The sequence below is a fragment of the Salvelinus alpinus genome, chromosome 10, assembly GCF_045679555.1.
Source record: "Salvelinus alpinus chromosome 10, SLU_Salpinus.1, whole genome shotgun sequence".
In the NCBI taxonomy this organism is placed as follows: Eukaryota; Metazoa; Chordata; class Actinopteri; order Salmoniformes; family Salmonidae; genus Salvelinus; species Salvelinus alpinus.
Genome location: NC_092095.1, coordinates 56,674,923 through 56,691,300, shown reverse-complemented (window position 1 = coordinate 56,691,300; position 16,378 = coordinate 56,674,923). Strand labels below are relative to the sequence as shown.

Genomic DNA, 16,378 nt, shown 5'->3' with positions numbered 1-16,378 from the left:
TAGAAATTCATGAAAACAAAAATTTACTTTTCAGTCTTAAATTAAGGTTACGCATAAGGTTAGCAGTGTGGTAAAGGTTACAGTTATGTTTAAAATTCGATTTTAAGAAGAGAAATTGTAGAAATAGGTGGGGTGTAGCCATAATAATCAACTTCCGGCGCCGAAAAGAGATGGCCGCCTCGCTTCGCGTTCCTTGGAAAATATGCAGTATTTTGTTTTTTTATGTGTTATTTCTTACATCGGTACCCCAGGTAATCTTAGGTTTCATTACATACAGTCGGGAGGAACTACTGAATATACGATTAACGTCAACTCATCATCGTTCCTACCAGGAATATGACTTTCCCGAAACGGATCCAGTGTTTTGCCTTCCACCCAATACAATGGATCTGATCCCAGCCGGCGACCCTGTGCGACGCCGTAAAAGGGGCAAACGAGGCGGTCTCGTGGTCAGGCTTCGGAGACGGGCACATCGCGCTCCACTCCCTAGCATACTACTCGCCAATGTCCAGTCTCTTGACAATAAGGTTGATGAAATCCGAGCACGGGTAGCATTCCAGAGAGACATCAGGGATTGCAACGTGCTCTGCTTCACGGAAACATGGCTAACTCAAGAGACGCTAACGGAGTCGGTGCAGCCAGCTGGTTTCTTCATGCATCGCGCCGACAGAAACAAACATCTTTCTGGTAAGAAGAGGGGCGGGGGGGTATGCCTTATGATTAACGAGACGTGGTGTGATCATCATAACAACACACAGGAACTCAAGTCATTCTGTTCACCTGATCTAGAACTCCTCACAATCAAATGTCGACCGCATTATCTACCAAGGGAATTCTCTTCAATCATAATCACAGCCGTATATATTCCCCCCAAGCAGACACATCGATGGCCCTGAACGAACTTTATCTGACTCTTTGTAAACTGGAAACCACACACCCTGAGGCTGCATTCATCGTAGCTGGGGATTTTAACAAGGCTAATCTAAAAACAAAACTCCCTAAATTCTATCAGCATATCGATTGTGCTACCAGGGCTGGAAAAACCCTAGATCATTGTTATACTAATTTCCGCGACGCATATAAGGCCCTCCCCCGCCCCCCTTTCGGAAAAGCTGACCACGACTCCATTTTGTTGATTCCAGCCTACAAACAGAAACTAAAACAACAAGCTCCCGCGCTCAGGTCTGTTCAACGCTGGTCCGACCAATCTGAATCCACGCTTCAAGACTGCTTCGATCACGCGAATTGGAATATGTTCCGCATTGCGTCCAACAACAATATTGACGAATATGCTGATTCGGTGAGCGAGTTCATTAGGAAGTGCATTGACGATGTCGTACCCACAGCAACGATTAAAACATTCCCAAACCAGAAACCGTGGATTGACGGCAGCATTCGCGTGAAACTGAAAGCGCGAACCACTGCTTTTAACCAGGGCAAGGTGACCGGAAGCATGACCGAATACAAACAGTGTAGCTATTCTCTCCGCAAGGCAATCAAACAGGCTAAGTCCCAGTACAGAGACAAAATCGAGTCGCAATTCAACAGCTCAGACACAAGAGGTATGTGGCAGGGTCTACAGTCAATCACGGATTACAAAAAGAAAACCAGCCCCGTCGCGGACCAGGATGTCTTGCTCCCAGACAGGCTAAACAACTTTTTTGCCCGCTTTGAGGACAATACAGTGCCACTGACACGGCCCCCTACCAAAACCTGCGGGCTCTCCTTCACTGCAGCCGAGGTGAGTAAAACATTTAAACGTGTTAACCCTCGCAAGGCTGCAGGCCCAGACGGCATTCCCAGCCGCGTCCTCAGAGCATGCGCAGACCAGCTGGCTGGTGTGTTTACGGACATATTCAATCAATCCTTATCCCAGTCTGCTGTTCCCACATGCTTCAAGAGGGCCACCATTGTTCCTGTTCCCAAGAAAGCTAAGGTAACTGAGCTAAACGACTACCGCCCCGTAGCACTCACTTCCGTCATCATGAAGTGCTTTGAGAGACTAGTCAAGGACCATATCACCTCCACCCTACCGGACACCCTAGACCCACTCCAATTTGCTTACCGACCCAATAGGTCCACAGACGACGCAATCGCAACCACACTGCACACTGCCCTAACCCATCTGGACAAGAGGAATACCCATGTGAGAATGCTGTTCATCGATTACAGCTCAGCATTTAACACCATAGTACCCTCCAAATTCGTCATCAAGCTTGAGACCCTGGGTCTCGACCCCGCCCTGTGCAACTGGGTCCTGGACTTCCTGACGGGCCGCCCCCAGGTGGTGAGGGTAGGTAACAACATCTCCACCCCGCTGATCCTCAACACTGGGGCCCCACAAGGGTGCGTTCTGAGCCCTCTCCTGTACTCCCTGTTCACCCACGACTGCGTGGCCATGCACGCCTCCAACTCAATCATCAAGTTTGCGGACGACACTACAGTGGTAGGCTTGATTACCAACAACGACGAGACGGCCTACAGGGAGGAGGTGAGGGCCCTCGGAGTGTGGTGTCAGGAAAATAACCTCACACTCAACGTCAACAAAACAAAGGAGATGATTGTGGACTTCAGGAAACAGCAGAGGGAGCACCCCCCTATCCACATCGACGGGTCAGTAGTGGAGAAGGTGGAAAGTTTTAAGTTCCTCGGTGTACACATCACGGACAAACTGAATTGGTCCACCCACACAGACAGCGTTGTGAAGAAGGCGCAGCAGCGCCTCTTCAACCTCAGGAGGCTGAAGAAATTCGGCTTGTCACCAAAAGCACTCACAAACTTCTACAGATGCACAATCGAGAGCATCCTGTCGGGCTGTATCACCGCCTGGTACGGCAACTGCTCCGCCCACAACCGTAAGGCTCTCCAGAGGGTAGTGAGGTCTGCAGAACGCACCACCGGGGGCAAACTACCTGCCCTCCAGGACACCTACACCACCCGATGTCACAGGAAGGCCATAAAGATCATCAAGGACAACAACCACCCAAGCCACTGCCTGTTCACCCCGCTATCATCCAGAAGGCGAGGTCAGTACAGGTGCATCAAAGCAGGGACCGAGAGACTGAAAAACAGCTTCTATCTCAAGGCCATCAGACTGTTAAACAGCCACCACTAACATTTAGCGGCCGCTGCCAACATACTGACTCAACTCCAGCCACTTTAAAAATGGGAATTGATGGGAATTATGTAAAAATGTACCACTAGCCACTTTAAACAATGCCACTTAATATAATGTTTACATACCCTACATTACCCATCTCATATGTATATACTGTACTCTATATCATCTACTGCATCTTGCCATCTTTATGTAATACATGTACCACTAGCCACTTTAAACTATGCCACTTTATGTTTACATACCCTACAGTACTCATCTCATATGTATATACCGTACTCTATACCATCTACTGCATCTTGCCATGCCGTTCTGTACCACCACTCATTCATATATCTTTATGTACATATTCTTTATCCCTTTACACTTGTGTGTGTGTATAAGGTAGTAGTTGTGGAATTGTTAGGTTAGATTACTTGTTGGTTATTACTGCATTGTCGGAACTAGAAGCACAAGCATTTCGCTACACTCGCATTAACATCTGCTAACCATGTGTATGTGACTAATAAAATTTGATTTGATTTGATTTGATAATTATGACTTTGTGGCTGTGGGAACTAGTGACGACCCTTGAGGATGGGTGGCTTTGAGGCTGCCTGACTTCAAGGGACTGAGACCAGAAGAAAGCAGAGGAGGTGAGAGAAGATGGGGGAGAGGTGAGGACGACATCTGTGTGTTTGTAGGCTACCTGTGTGTGCACTTCTCAGTCATGACGGAATAAAACTGCTTATGTCTGAAATTTAAAAAAATGACACGTAAACAATGTTGAATCATTTTTATCTCCCGGAATGAGTTCAGACCAAGTTGGCAACCTGATGATATGGATCAATATTAAAATACATCCAGTGTTTTCTTCCATTATAGTTTGTACAGGCATAGTACAGATTATTATAGCGGTACAAACATGGACACATAGTTAAGCGTTACATTAATTTGGGCTGAAGCGCCATGTCTGTAGTTACAATTCCACGTTTTAAGTCTTTTCCAGGCGATGTTTGTAGTTCATATTTGCGGATTGTTTCTGTAGTCCTTACTTGTAGTCTTTATGTCCATATCCAGCCTGGTCTCATAGACTAGACGTAACATTGTAAATTAAAATCGGGGACACTCAAATTAGTATGATATGTTAAGTTTTTTATGGTTACTCAAGACAAAAATTAAATACAATGCATTCAGAAAATATTCAGATCCCTTGACTTCTCCCCCCCAAAAAATACTTTAGAGCCTTATTCTAAAAGGTATTTATTAAATGTTTTTTTATTACATTTCTGCAGCATTGAAGGTCCCCACAAACAGTGGCCTCAATCATTCTTAAATGGAATGAGTTTGGAACCACTAAGACTCTTCATATAAGGGCCTTGGTCACTCTGACTGAGCTCCAGAGTTCCTCTGTGGAGATGGGAGAAACTTCCAGAAGGAACACCATCTCTGCAGCACTCCACCAATCAGGCCTTTATGGTAGAGTGGCCAGACGAAAGTCACTCCTCAGTAAAAGGCACATGACAGCCCGCTTGGAGTTTGCCAAAACGCACCTTCTGGTCTGATGAAACCAAGATTGAACTCTTTGGCCTGAATGCCAAGCATCACGTCTGGAGGAAACCTAGCACCATCCCTACGGTGAAGCATGGTGGTGGCAGCATGCTGTGGTAATGTTTTTCAGCGGCAGGGACTGGGAGACTAGTCAGGATCGAGGGAAAGATGAACGGAGCAAATTATAGAGAGATCCTTGATGAATACCTGCTCCAGAGCACTCAGGACCTCAGACTGGGGTGAAGGTTCACCTTCCAACAGGACAACGACCCTAAGTACACAGCCAAGACAACACAGGAGTGGCTTCGGGACAAGTCTCTGAATGTCCTTGAGTGGCCCAGCCAGAGCACGGACTTGAACCAGATCGAACATCCCTGGAGAGACCTGAAAATAGCTGTGTAGCGACGCTCCCCATCCAACCTGCAGAAAAAAATGGGTGAAACTCCCCAAATACAGGTGTGCCAAGCTTGTAGCGTCATACCCAAGAAGACTTGAGTATGTAATCGCTCCCAAAGGTGCTTCAACAAAGTACTGAGTAAAGGGTCTGAATACTTATGGAAATGCAATATTTTAGTTTTTTATTTGTAATAAATTAGCAAAAATGTCTAAAAACCTGCTTTTGAATTGTCATTATGGGGTATTGTGTGTAGATTGGTGATGATTTTTTTTTATTTAATACATTTTAGAATAAGGCGATAATGGAACAAAATGAGGAAAAAGTCAAGGTGTCTGAATATTTTCCAAATGCACTGTGGATGGGTAGGTGTATAATGCAGATGTCTAGTAACCCAAAGGTTGCGAGTTCAAATCTCATGATGGACAACTTTAGCATATTAGCAACTTTCAACTACTTAGTACTTTTTAGGTACTATGCAACTACTTAGCATTTTAGCTAACCCTTCTCCTAAGCCTAACATTAACCCTTTAGCTAACCCTTCCTCTAACCTTACCCTTTTTGGCTAACCCTTCCCCTAACCCTAAACTTAACCCTTTAACCTAACTCCTAAACGTAACCCTAACCTTAACCCCTTGTCTAGCTAACGTTAGCCCCCTAGCTACAATTCGTTATGTATTATACGTTTTGCAAATTCGGAACATATTGTATGTGTTGCAGATTCGTAACATATTGTACATTTAGCAAATTTGTAACATATAATACGAATTCTAGTTCATAACATATCATATGAAATGGATGATGGACATCCACAAATTAATACATACCATATGAAACGTAACATATTATACTAAATGGAGTGTCTCGGATTTATGTACAGAATAATACGAAATGCTCTGAGACCAGGTTGCCATATCAGAATTCTGGAGTCCAAAGCAGTGGCTGCTTTGTAAGTACTTATAGGATAAGCCAAGACTAATACCAATCAGATTGAACTGTTACTAAGCTGCTATTTACAGAGTAAGGCTGGCGGTATAATTAGCCTACTGTACATGCTATCATAGCAAAACACTGTTACCTATATCTACACACACAGACAAACACACCAACACACACAGTCACTCACCATAAACACACACACACACACACACACCCCAACACACGCCGTCACTCACCATAAACACACCCACCCCAACACACCCAGTCACTCAACATAAACAAACACACACACAGCACTTCAGTCCCTCTCTCTCAGGGTACAGAGAAGTGCATCACGGTCTACAGTGCTTTTCTTTGTCATCCAGAATACAGTTCACATATTAATTATTAAGGCAAGTGTAATAACTCTTTTGGTTTGTGTGTGTGTGCGCGTGTGTGTTGCATGTGTGATTTGTAGAAAATGCATATGTGTCCATTTCAAAAGCTGTTTAATACTTTTTGTTGCTAATGGTGTGCTTCTTTTTGGGTGACAGAAACGCCTTATAAATATTTTATAAAACATCTTCTCAAACGCCTTTGTATGTCTTTGCCGCGCGAGTTGTGACATCAAAGCAACAGTCTCGTTCAGAGTCCTTGAGGCTAATATAATTAATATGTTCAACACAAGGCCAGGGCGGACTGATCAAATTTCAATCAATAATCAACGTCCATGGACGTTATGCGTAAGCCGGTGCTCTCTTGGATAAAGACCAATTAATCCTTGATGGTCCATAATGGTGCCTGTTTGAGTTTGATCAACCAGGGAAAGCAGTGGTCACTGATGAGAAACACACAAGAAGAGGTTGATCACAACAACTACATATCAAAATCAGAGAAGTATATATCTAGCGCCCATTCACCCTGCAAATTGGATACAGTCACAGGCTAACAGTGGACTCTGTCCAGGCAGGTGAACTCTCTCCTTTGACAGTGCTTGCTGTTCTCCCTCTGGGTGGTTGAGTCTCCTGTAGACCAAACAGTTGGGCAGCAGCTGATCGGTACTTCCTAGACATGGTGTTATAGAGGACAGGGTTGATGGCAGCCGAGAGATAGAAGAGGACAGTGGAAACAAGGGAGCAGTATTGGGTGAAGAGAGACCAGAGAGGAGAGGAGCCCTCGGAGGAATGGGACATAAGGTAACGATGCAAGTGGAAAGGCAGCCAGCACAGGACGAAGGCAAAGACCACTACAGCTGGAGTGAGAGAGAGAGGGGAGACAGATAATACATGTTTGTAACATTGGATTTCTCCTTTTATGCTAATAATAATAGAGAGAGGGGGGAGTGGGAAGGGGAAATTGAGGGAGGAGGGGAGGCACATCAAATTAATTCCAACCATAAAACATTAAATGCAAACATCAGTAATACATTTTTTTTCAGATAGATAAATAGGAGAGGGGTATGATGGGGAAACTATAGTTATGCCTAATTAAATGAAATTGGTAAAGCTTTACACGACTGGCTGTTATCACGGTTATTGAGTTACTTTGCTGAGTGTAGAAACTTATACACAGCCTGTATCTGCAGTATCTGCATTATCCTTGCCTTATTACAATGTTTGATTGATTTAATGCGCATCAAAAACCAATATTTTTTAATTGTCTCCAATTCTGTGCCTTTTTAAAATATTCTAAACATCCATATCTCAATTATGCCGTGCTTAAAACATAGTTTTGAATATGAGCAACATGTATTGCACCCTACCTAACATCTTGACGGTCTGTCTGTTGCTCTTGTCCCTGTGTGCTACGTTGGCTCCAATATTGTTCTCTCTCCGTCTCTTCCACAACCTTCGTCCAATCAAACTGTACACCACAGTCAAACAAAACACCGGCAGGAAGAAAAACACAGAGCTAACCAACGCCATGGCGGCTAGAAGCCCAGACTCAACCGCGTACTGGGTGGGTTTACACTCGCTAGTGTCTATCTCTGTCTGTCCTTCCGCCCCACCAGCAGTCACAGAGTTTCCCGCCGCTGGGCGAGTCTCGTGCTCCACTCCCACCAGAACGAAGACAGGTCCCGCGCTCAACAGCGACACGAGCCAGAGAAAGAGGATGAGCGCACGGACACGTCGCTTGGTGACCAGGCGTTTGGCGCGAAGTGGGAAGCAGATGGCCAGGTACCGCTCCACCGACAGAGCGGTTATATTCAAAATTGTTGAATAAGTACAGCACTCACTAACGAACTGAAACAGTTTACAGAATGTATCTCCAAATATCCATGGCCTGTACTTCCATAACCGATACACATCAGGGGGCATACAGAGGAATATCAACAAGTCTGAGACAGCCATGCTACATAAGTAGAGGTTAGTGGTTGTTCTCATGTCTCTGTACTTAGACACGACCAGTATAGTCATTACATTCCCGGTCACTCCCGCTAGGAACAGGAGAGTACAGGTGATGGTGATTCCCATTAGAACGGGGATGGGGAATAGGTTTTCGGGGGGCACGGGACCCCGGTAGCTCCCGTTAAAGTAGTAGTTCCAGTAGTTATCCTCCCAGCTGCAGTTAACGGGAGAGAGACAGTCAGTTCGGTTGGGCCAGGAGCGCATGCTGCCAGCGGATCATTCACGCGGCTGGAGGTTCTCCTTGGGGCGGCTGGCGCGCTCCTCTTGTCTCCGCATGTCCTCTATTCCTCTGAGTGCGTGTGTGTGCGTGCGCGCCACGTGATGCGTAAAGGATCTTATGGTTTTACCAACAGCAGTTAAGCTCCGAATCCTCCTCTATTTTAGAACAGTCTTGCACTGGAGCAATACAACACACCTTCCCATCTTGTCTTCCATTTACAAAATTATTTGACTTGTAAGAAATAAAGTATAGCCTTTGAATGTTATTAAATATATCACAAGCTAAAATACATGTCTGAAGAAAGAAAATAATACTCGAGCATCCTTTGAGCGCATTGTACAAAAGTATTAAACAAATATGAATAGGATCTGATATTCCCTTTCCTCTGGTATTGATAGGCATATATATTGGTCAAAATCACATAGAGACACTTTTGATGAGCGATAAAAGACGACCTTCTAAAACAACATCCTCCAAAAAGTGACCCTCTCTTGCTCTGTCCCCTTCATGCGCTCTTATGCGTCAGATGAAAACACGTAACCTAGACTGAAGGTGAGTCACAGTCAGGGTTTGGCGATGTGACACTGGAAAGTCCGTCCAACCACTCAGCCAAGAGAAATTGGTAAACAACAAAAACATCCAAACAACATCAACATCCTCTATGAGTCTCGGACATTGAATATTATGGTTTCAGAAACGCAGTCCACATTTCTTTCTCTTTCTCTCTTTCTCTCTCTCTCTCTCTCTGGAGCCTCCACATAAGATCAATCGATCGATGTCCTCCTCTGTGATTTGATGAGAAATCTCAAAAGAGAAAAAACTACGTTTTTAAATATGGCACATTCACACATCACACACATGCACGTGCTCTAGTTTTTCTCATAATTGAATGGAGCAGAAACAACTGTCACAATGGAAAAACTCAGGGAGGGAGGGAGGGAGGGAGGGAGAGGGGGTCCTACTGGCAGCCCTAGCTTAGACCTAGCACGCCACCTAACGGTTAAAGCAAACCCTGCATGTGTGTCTGTTCGTGTGTTTGTGTATGTGCGTGTTTGTGTTTGTGTTTGTGTGTGTGGCCAACAGTATGGCCAGATTATGATCTATGATGGAAGTTCTTGGTGGAGATTATTACTCTGCCCTTTGCTTTGTGCTGTTTACCTACACCAGGACATTTATGACCGCACACACACACACACACACACACACACACACACACACACACACACACACACACACACACACACACACACACACACACACACACACACACACACACACACACACACACACACACACACACACACACACACACACAGAAAGAGAGAGAGCGAGTAAGTGGTCAACATATAGAGCAATAGAGAGAGAGAAGACACCTCAGATGACAGAAGTCCAGCAACAGTCAGTGACCTATCAACTTTTCACTGCAACAGGTACTCAGTCTGTGAATGTGTGTGTGTATGTGTGTGTCTCATCTCTTTCTATTACTTTTCTACTTGTCTGTCTCTAGTAGCTACATTAACCAACAAAGACTAGCAATGATCGTGATATGTGGTTTTACTACTTTACTACTTTAGCTGTATGCATTAATTGTATGTCGCTCTAGATAAGAGCATCTGCAAAATTATTCAAATGTGAAAATGTAAAATGTAAGTCTTCCTCAAGCATCATTCTCACAGGGTGTGGTGTAGCGTCCAGGTCAAAGTCTCAGTCATAAACACACACACACACACACACACACACACACACACACACACACACACACACACACACACACACACACACACACACACACACACACACACACACACACACACACACACACACACACACACACACACACACACACACACACACACACACCCTTATGGGGACCAAACAATTGATTCCCATTTCAACCCTATTTTCCCTAACCCGAACTCTTAACCCTTTAACCCTAATTTTAACCCTAACCCTAATTGAAACCCTAACCCTAAACCTAACCCCTAAGCCTAAAATAGCCTTTTTCCAAAACCTGCAAAATAGCAAAATTGTCCTTGTTTTGCTATCGTTGTGACTTCTGGTCCCAACAAGGACACTAAAACACACACACACACACGCAAAAACATATGCACACACATGGATACACACAACACACACACATACACACGACACATGCACTCGAGATACAGTCTGTGTATATAGTGACGAGACCAATGTGCAGATTCAACCACAAAATGGAGGGAGATATTCACTTGTACGGTGGATAGGATAGGTGTGTGTCTGTGTGTGTGTGCGCAGGGGCGGTAAATGGAGTGGGGGGGGGGGGGCACTAGCCACCCCGGAAATATCATTGGCCACCCTTGGTCCCCCCTTATTCTCATTGGGTTGGAGCGCTGTCAATCTGGCTCAGATTGGAGAGGAAAGACGGTGCATTTGTTCTGGCAGTTCAGCATGCTGGCTTTAGAGCCATGCCGACGCCTTGGAGCGAGTGAAGGCTGTGATTGGCTGGCTGGCTTTAGGCCTATGGCGAGCGCATCTGCAGTGAACACTGAACAGCACAACTTCTCTCAGTTGAGTTGACTAAAGCAGAGGTAGAAAATTGTTAGGTAACTAGTATTTGACTTTACAGGAAACTAAACTTGAGTTTTTAATCTCGCAGCTAAGCTAGTGCGTAGCAGCAAATTGCAGTATGGCATGCGTTTGTCCTAGATAGAATGTTATGTATGTCCCTTATCGACTGAGGTGAACGAAGCTACTAACATGACTCAGGATATGATCCAGATGCAGACACAGGAGACGGAAGGTTCAATATACAGAGTAGTGTATTAAAACAACAAGAGACAGGCAAATGGCATGTCGAGAACAGGCATAGGTTCAAACCAGGTCCGAGTCTGATAGGTACAGGGTGGCAGGCAGGCTCAGGGTGAGGACAGGCAGAAGTTCATAAACCAGGTCAGTGTCAGATCGGTACAGGATGGAAGGCAGGCTCGGAGTCAGGGCAGGCAGAATAGGTCGGAACCAGAATAACTAGAAAACAGGGATTAGAGAGAACAGGAGTATGGGAAGGAGGAGACAGAGGGCTGTGAGACAGAGGTTTAATCCTTGATACATGAAATTGGGATGTATACAGAGGGTGCGGGGCAACAGAAGACGAACAGCAGAGGGGCTAAGAATCTTAGAGATGGGGAAAGGGCCGATTAAACGGGGGGAAAGTTTGCGGGACTCCACCCGGAGGGGCAGATCCTAAGTGGACAGTCATACCCTCTGGCCGAGACGATAACTGGGAGCCAGGGTCCGGTGGCGGTCCGCCTGTCGTTGATACCTAGAGGTGGTCTTGAGAAGAGCAGACCGGGCTCTCTTCCAGGTACGGCGACAGCGGCGGACGAACATCTGGGCCGAGGTAATGCTGACCTCTTCTTCTTGCTCAGGGAAGAGCGGGGGTATAATAACCCATTGAACACTCGAAAGGCTGAGCAGGGAAGGGTGTTTCGGGCATATTCCACCCACACGTGTTGCTGGCTCCAGGTAGTGGGCTTTGCAGAGAAGAGGCAACAACGAGTTGTCTCCAGGTCCTGATTAGCTTGCTCCGACTGGCCGTTAGACTGGTTGAGAAACTCGGAGGACAGGCTGGACGACGACCCAATGAGTGTGCAGAATGCCTTCCAGAACCAGGACGAGAACTGAGGACCACGGTCGGAGACCATGTCCACCGGAAGTCCATGGATCCGGAAGACGTGTTGACACCATGAGCTGGGTATCCTTGGCTGAGGGTAGCTTGGGGAGGGGAATGAAATGGGTAGCTTTGGAAAACCTGTCCACTACCGTAAGGATAGGGGTGAGCCATCAGATGGAGGGAGACCAGTGACGAAGTCCAGGGATACATGTGACCAGGGACGGTGAGGGACAGGAAGTGGTTGAAGAAGGCCAGCCGGAGCATGCCGAGGAGTCTTATTCTGAGCACAGACAGTGCAGGTGGTGACGAATACTGAGACGTCAGGAACCATGGTGGGCCACCAAAAGCATTGTCGCACAAAGGCCAGCGTCTGAAGGGAGCCAGGGTGGCAGGCAAGCCTTTGAGGAATGAGCCCATTCCAGGACCGGGGAGCGGGCAGCGTCTGGGACAAACATCCGGTTAGCCGGGCCCCCCCCCCCCCCAGCCACTAGAAACGAGGTAGGAAGGATGGTCTCGGAGCCCGAGGGTGTAGCAGGGCCTTTAGCGGCCTGAAAGCGCATCCAGCTTAACATTCTTGGACCCCGGGCGGTAGGAGATGGTGAAGTTGAACAGAGGGTAAAGCAGGGCCCATCGAGCTTGGCTGGAGTTGAGACAATTGGCGGTGCAGAGATATTCCAGGTTATTGTGATCCGTCCACACAATGAATGGATGTTCCCACCCCCTCTAACCAGTGCCTCCACTCCTCCAACGCCGTCTTCACCGAAGTCGGTCTCAATAGTTCATAATTCCTCTCTGTGGCGTTAAGATGATGGGAAAAGAAGGCACCCCTGTGCCTTCTTTAAGTCCAGGCAGAACGCTGGGACAGGACAGCCCCCACTCCGACGTCCAAAGCGTCGACCTCCACCATGAACTGACGGGACGGGGCCGGAGGGATTAAAAGTCAGATAGGTACAGGACGGCAGGCAGGCTTAGGGTCAGGAAAGGTAGAATAGGCCAGATCCGGAAGAACAAGAAAACAGGGACTAGAGAGAACAGGAGTACGGGAAAAAACACGCTGACGAGACAAGACGAACTGGCAAAAGACAAACAGAAAACACAGGAATAAATGCGCAGGGGATAATGGGGAAAATGGGCGACACCTGGAAGGAGGTGGATACAAGCAGTTCCTTCAGTAAGTATTCATACCCCTTAACGTATTCCACATTTTGTTGTGTTACAGCCTGAATTAAAAATGGATTCAATATTTTTATTTTCCCACCCTGTCACACCCTGATCTGTTTCACCTGTCTTTGTGCTTGTCTCCATCCCCCTCCAGGTGTCTCAAATCTTCCCCATTATCCCCAGTGTATTTATATCCGTGTTCTCTCTTTGTCTGTTGCCAGTTCGTTTTGTTTCTTGAAACCTACCAGCGTTTTCCCCCTTGCTCGTTTTCCCTAGTTCCTGTTTTCTAGTTTTTCACGGTTTTGGCCATTCTGCCTGCCCTGACCTTGAGCCTGCCTGCCGTTCTGGACCCTCGAGCTGCAGCCCTCCTTTTTTCCCTCGGACCGCTCTAAGATAGCGCACTTCATCACGCTGATGTTTGGGAGGGCTCTTGCCTGGGCTACGGCAGTATGGGAACAACAGTCGACCGTATGCTTCAGTCTGGAGTTTGTGGTGGAGGTAAAGAAAGTTTTCGATGCTCCATTGTCCGAGAGAGAGGCTGCCCAGAAGTTACTCCAGCTGTGGCAAGACTCCCGCAGTGTGGCAGACTACGCGGTGGATTTCCGTACGTTGGCAGCTGAGAGTGCCTGGAACCCGGAAGCGCTGTTCGACATGTCCCTGCATGAGAACGTAAAGGACGAGCTTGCAGCCCGGGAACTACTGACGGATCTTAACTAGCTCATCACCTTGACTATTCGGATCGATGGGCGACTACGGGAACGTAGATGAGATTCGGTTTCACTCGTCCGTCCAAGGATTCCACCTCGCCTCCGAGGCATCCCGGAAGTCCCAGACGGCTCCGTTGCCGAGAGAACCCGAGGCTACCCGAGTTCCCCCAAGAGTCTCCGAAGACTCCCAATTCACCTCTTCCCGAGCCGATGCAACTAGGCAGTCTCCAGCTGAACGGCTATACAGGCTTCACACTAAGAGTTGCCTGTATTGTGGGACTACTGGTCATTTCGTCTCCACCTGTCCACTAAAAGACCAGGCTCACCTCTCCCCTTACTCACACCCCTTTTCATGCCATTCGGGTACTCATCGACTCTGGGGCCAATGAGAGCTTCCGAGCTGGACATCCCCACTCAGTCCCTCTCCATTCCCATGAACGTTAGAGCACTGGACGGGCGCTCTATAGGCTGGGTCACCCACAATACCACCCCCATCAACCTACGTATGTCAGGGAACCACAGGGAGACGATCCAATTCCTGCTCATTAAGTCTCCTCAGGTTCCCGTGGTATTGCGATTCTCCTGGCTCCAGCGACACAATCCCCTCATTGACTGCTCTGCTGGTGCCATCATGGGCTGGAGCTTGTTCTGCCACGCCCATTGCCTGAAGTCAGCGCAGACTGCCTCGGGACGTCTTCCTGGGGGCTCGGATGTTTCCCTGGACCTCTCCGACATTCCCGCGGAGTACCAGGACCTCCGGGAGGTGTTCAGTAAGGCCCGGGCCACTTCGCTTCTGCCGCACTGACCATTTGACTGCGGGATTGACCTTCTCCCAGGCACCACTCCGCCCCAGGGACGACTGTACTCTCTGTCGGGTCCGTAGACCTACATTGAGGACTCCCTAGCTGCAGGGTTCATCCATCCTTCTGCCTCCCCGCCGGCATGCAGAAACTACTCGGGTCTCAATGACATCACGGTGAAGAACCGCTACCCGCTACCCCTCATCTCCTCGGCCATCGAGCTGCTCCAGGGGGCCTCCGTGTTCTCCAAGCTGGACCTACGGAAAGCCTACCACCTGGTGCGGATACGGGAAGGGGATGAGTGGAAGACTGCCTTCAACACGAGTATCTGGTCATGCCATTTGGCCTTACCAATGCCCTACTGTGTTCCAGGCTCTAGTTAATGATGTTCTCCGTGACATGTTGAACCGGTTCGTCTTTGTCTACCTCGATGACATCCTCGTCTTCTCCCACTCCGCCCAAGACCATGTGCTCCATGTCCGACAGGTTCTCCAACGCCTCCTGGAGAACCAGCTTTTTGTAAAAGCAGAGAATTGCGAGCCTGCCACCCGGGCTCACGGCGGACCCCGGCCTTTGTGCGACAACGCTTTTGGGGGCCTACCATGGTTCCTGAGGTCTCCATGTTCATCGCCACATGCACGATCTGTGCACAGTATAAGACTCCTCGGCAAGCTCTCCTTCAACCACTGCCTGTCCCTCACCGTACCTGGTCTTGCATATATCCCTGGACTTTGTCACGGGTCTCCCCCTGTCTGATGGCAACACCACCACCCTGACCGTAGTGTATCGGTTTTCCAAAGCCTCCCGCAAACTCTTCCCCCGGATTATAGGCCCTTTCCCCATCTCCAAGGTCATTAGCCCATCTGCTGTTCGTCTTCTGTTGCCCATCACCCTCCGTATACATCCCACTTTTCATGTTTCCAGAATTAAACACATCTCCCATAGCCCGTTGTCTCATGTTTTAGGTGTCTCTAATCTTCCCCATTATCCCCAGTGTATTTATACCTGTGTTCTCTGTTTGTCTGTTGCCAGTTCGTTTTGTTTTGTGAAACCTACCAGCGTTTTCCCCCTTGCTCTGTCTGTTCTAGTTCTTCCCAGTTTTGACCTTTCTGCCTGCCCTGACCCTGAGCCTGCCTGCCGTTCTGTACCTTGCACACCACACTGGATTATTGACCCCTGCCTGCTCTGACCCTGAGAGTGCCTGCCGTTCTGGACCTTTTGCACCCTATCTGGATTACTGACCTCTGCCTGCCCTTGACCTGTCGTTTTGCCTGCCCCTGTACTAGTAGTAAACTTTTGTTACTTCAACACTGTCTGCATCTGGGTCTTACCTGAAAAGTGATACACCCATCTACACACAATACCCCATAATGACAAAGTGAAAACATGTTTTTAGAAATTGTAGCAAATTTATTGAAAATTAAATACAGAAATATCTAAATTCCATAAGTATACACACCCCTGAGTCAA

At 47.5% G+C, this 16,378-nt stretch overlaps 1 protein-coding gene across 1 annotated transcript; it reads right to left on the bottom strand.

The window, feature by feature from the left end:
* Positions 1 to 3,900: 3,900 nt before the first annotated feature.
* On the bottom strand, positions 3,901 to 9,047 carry LOC139532352 (growth hormone secretagogue receptor type 1-like). Its single transcript, XM_071329818.1, has 2 exons — positions 7,723 to 9,047; positions 3,901 to 7,212 (listed from the first exon to the last, which is right to left on the bottom strand). Exons 1-2 carry the CDS (start codon positions 8,570 to 8,572, stop codon positions 6,899 to 6,901), a joined length of 1,164 nt encoding a protein of 387 aa, XP_071185919.1. The 5' UTR covers positions 8,573 to 9,047; the 3' UTR covers positions 3,901 to 6,898.
* Between the last annotated feature and the right edge of the window lie 7,331 nt (positions 9,048 to 16,378).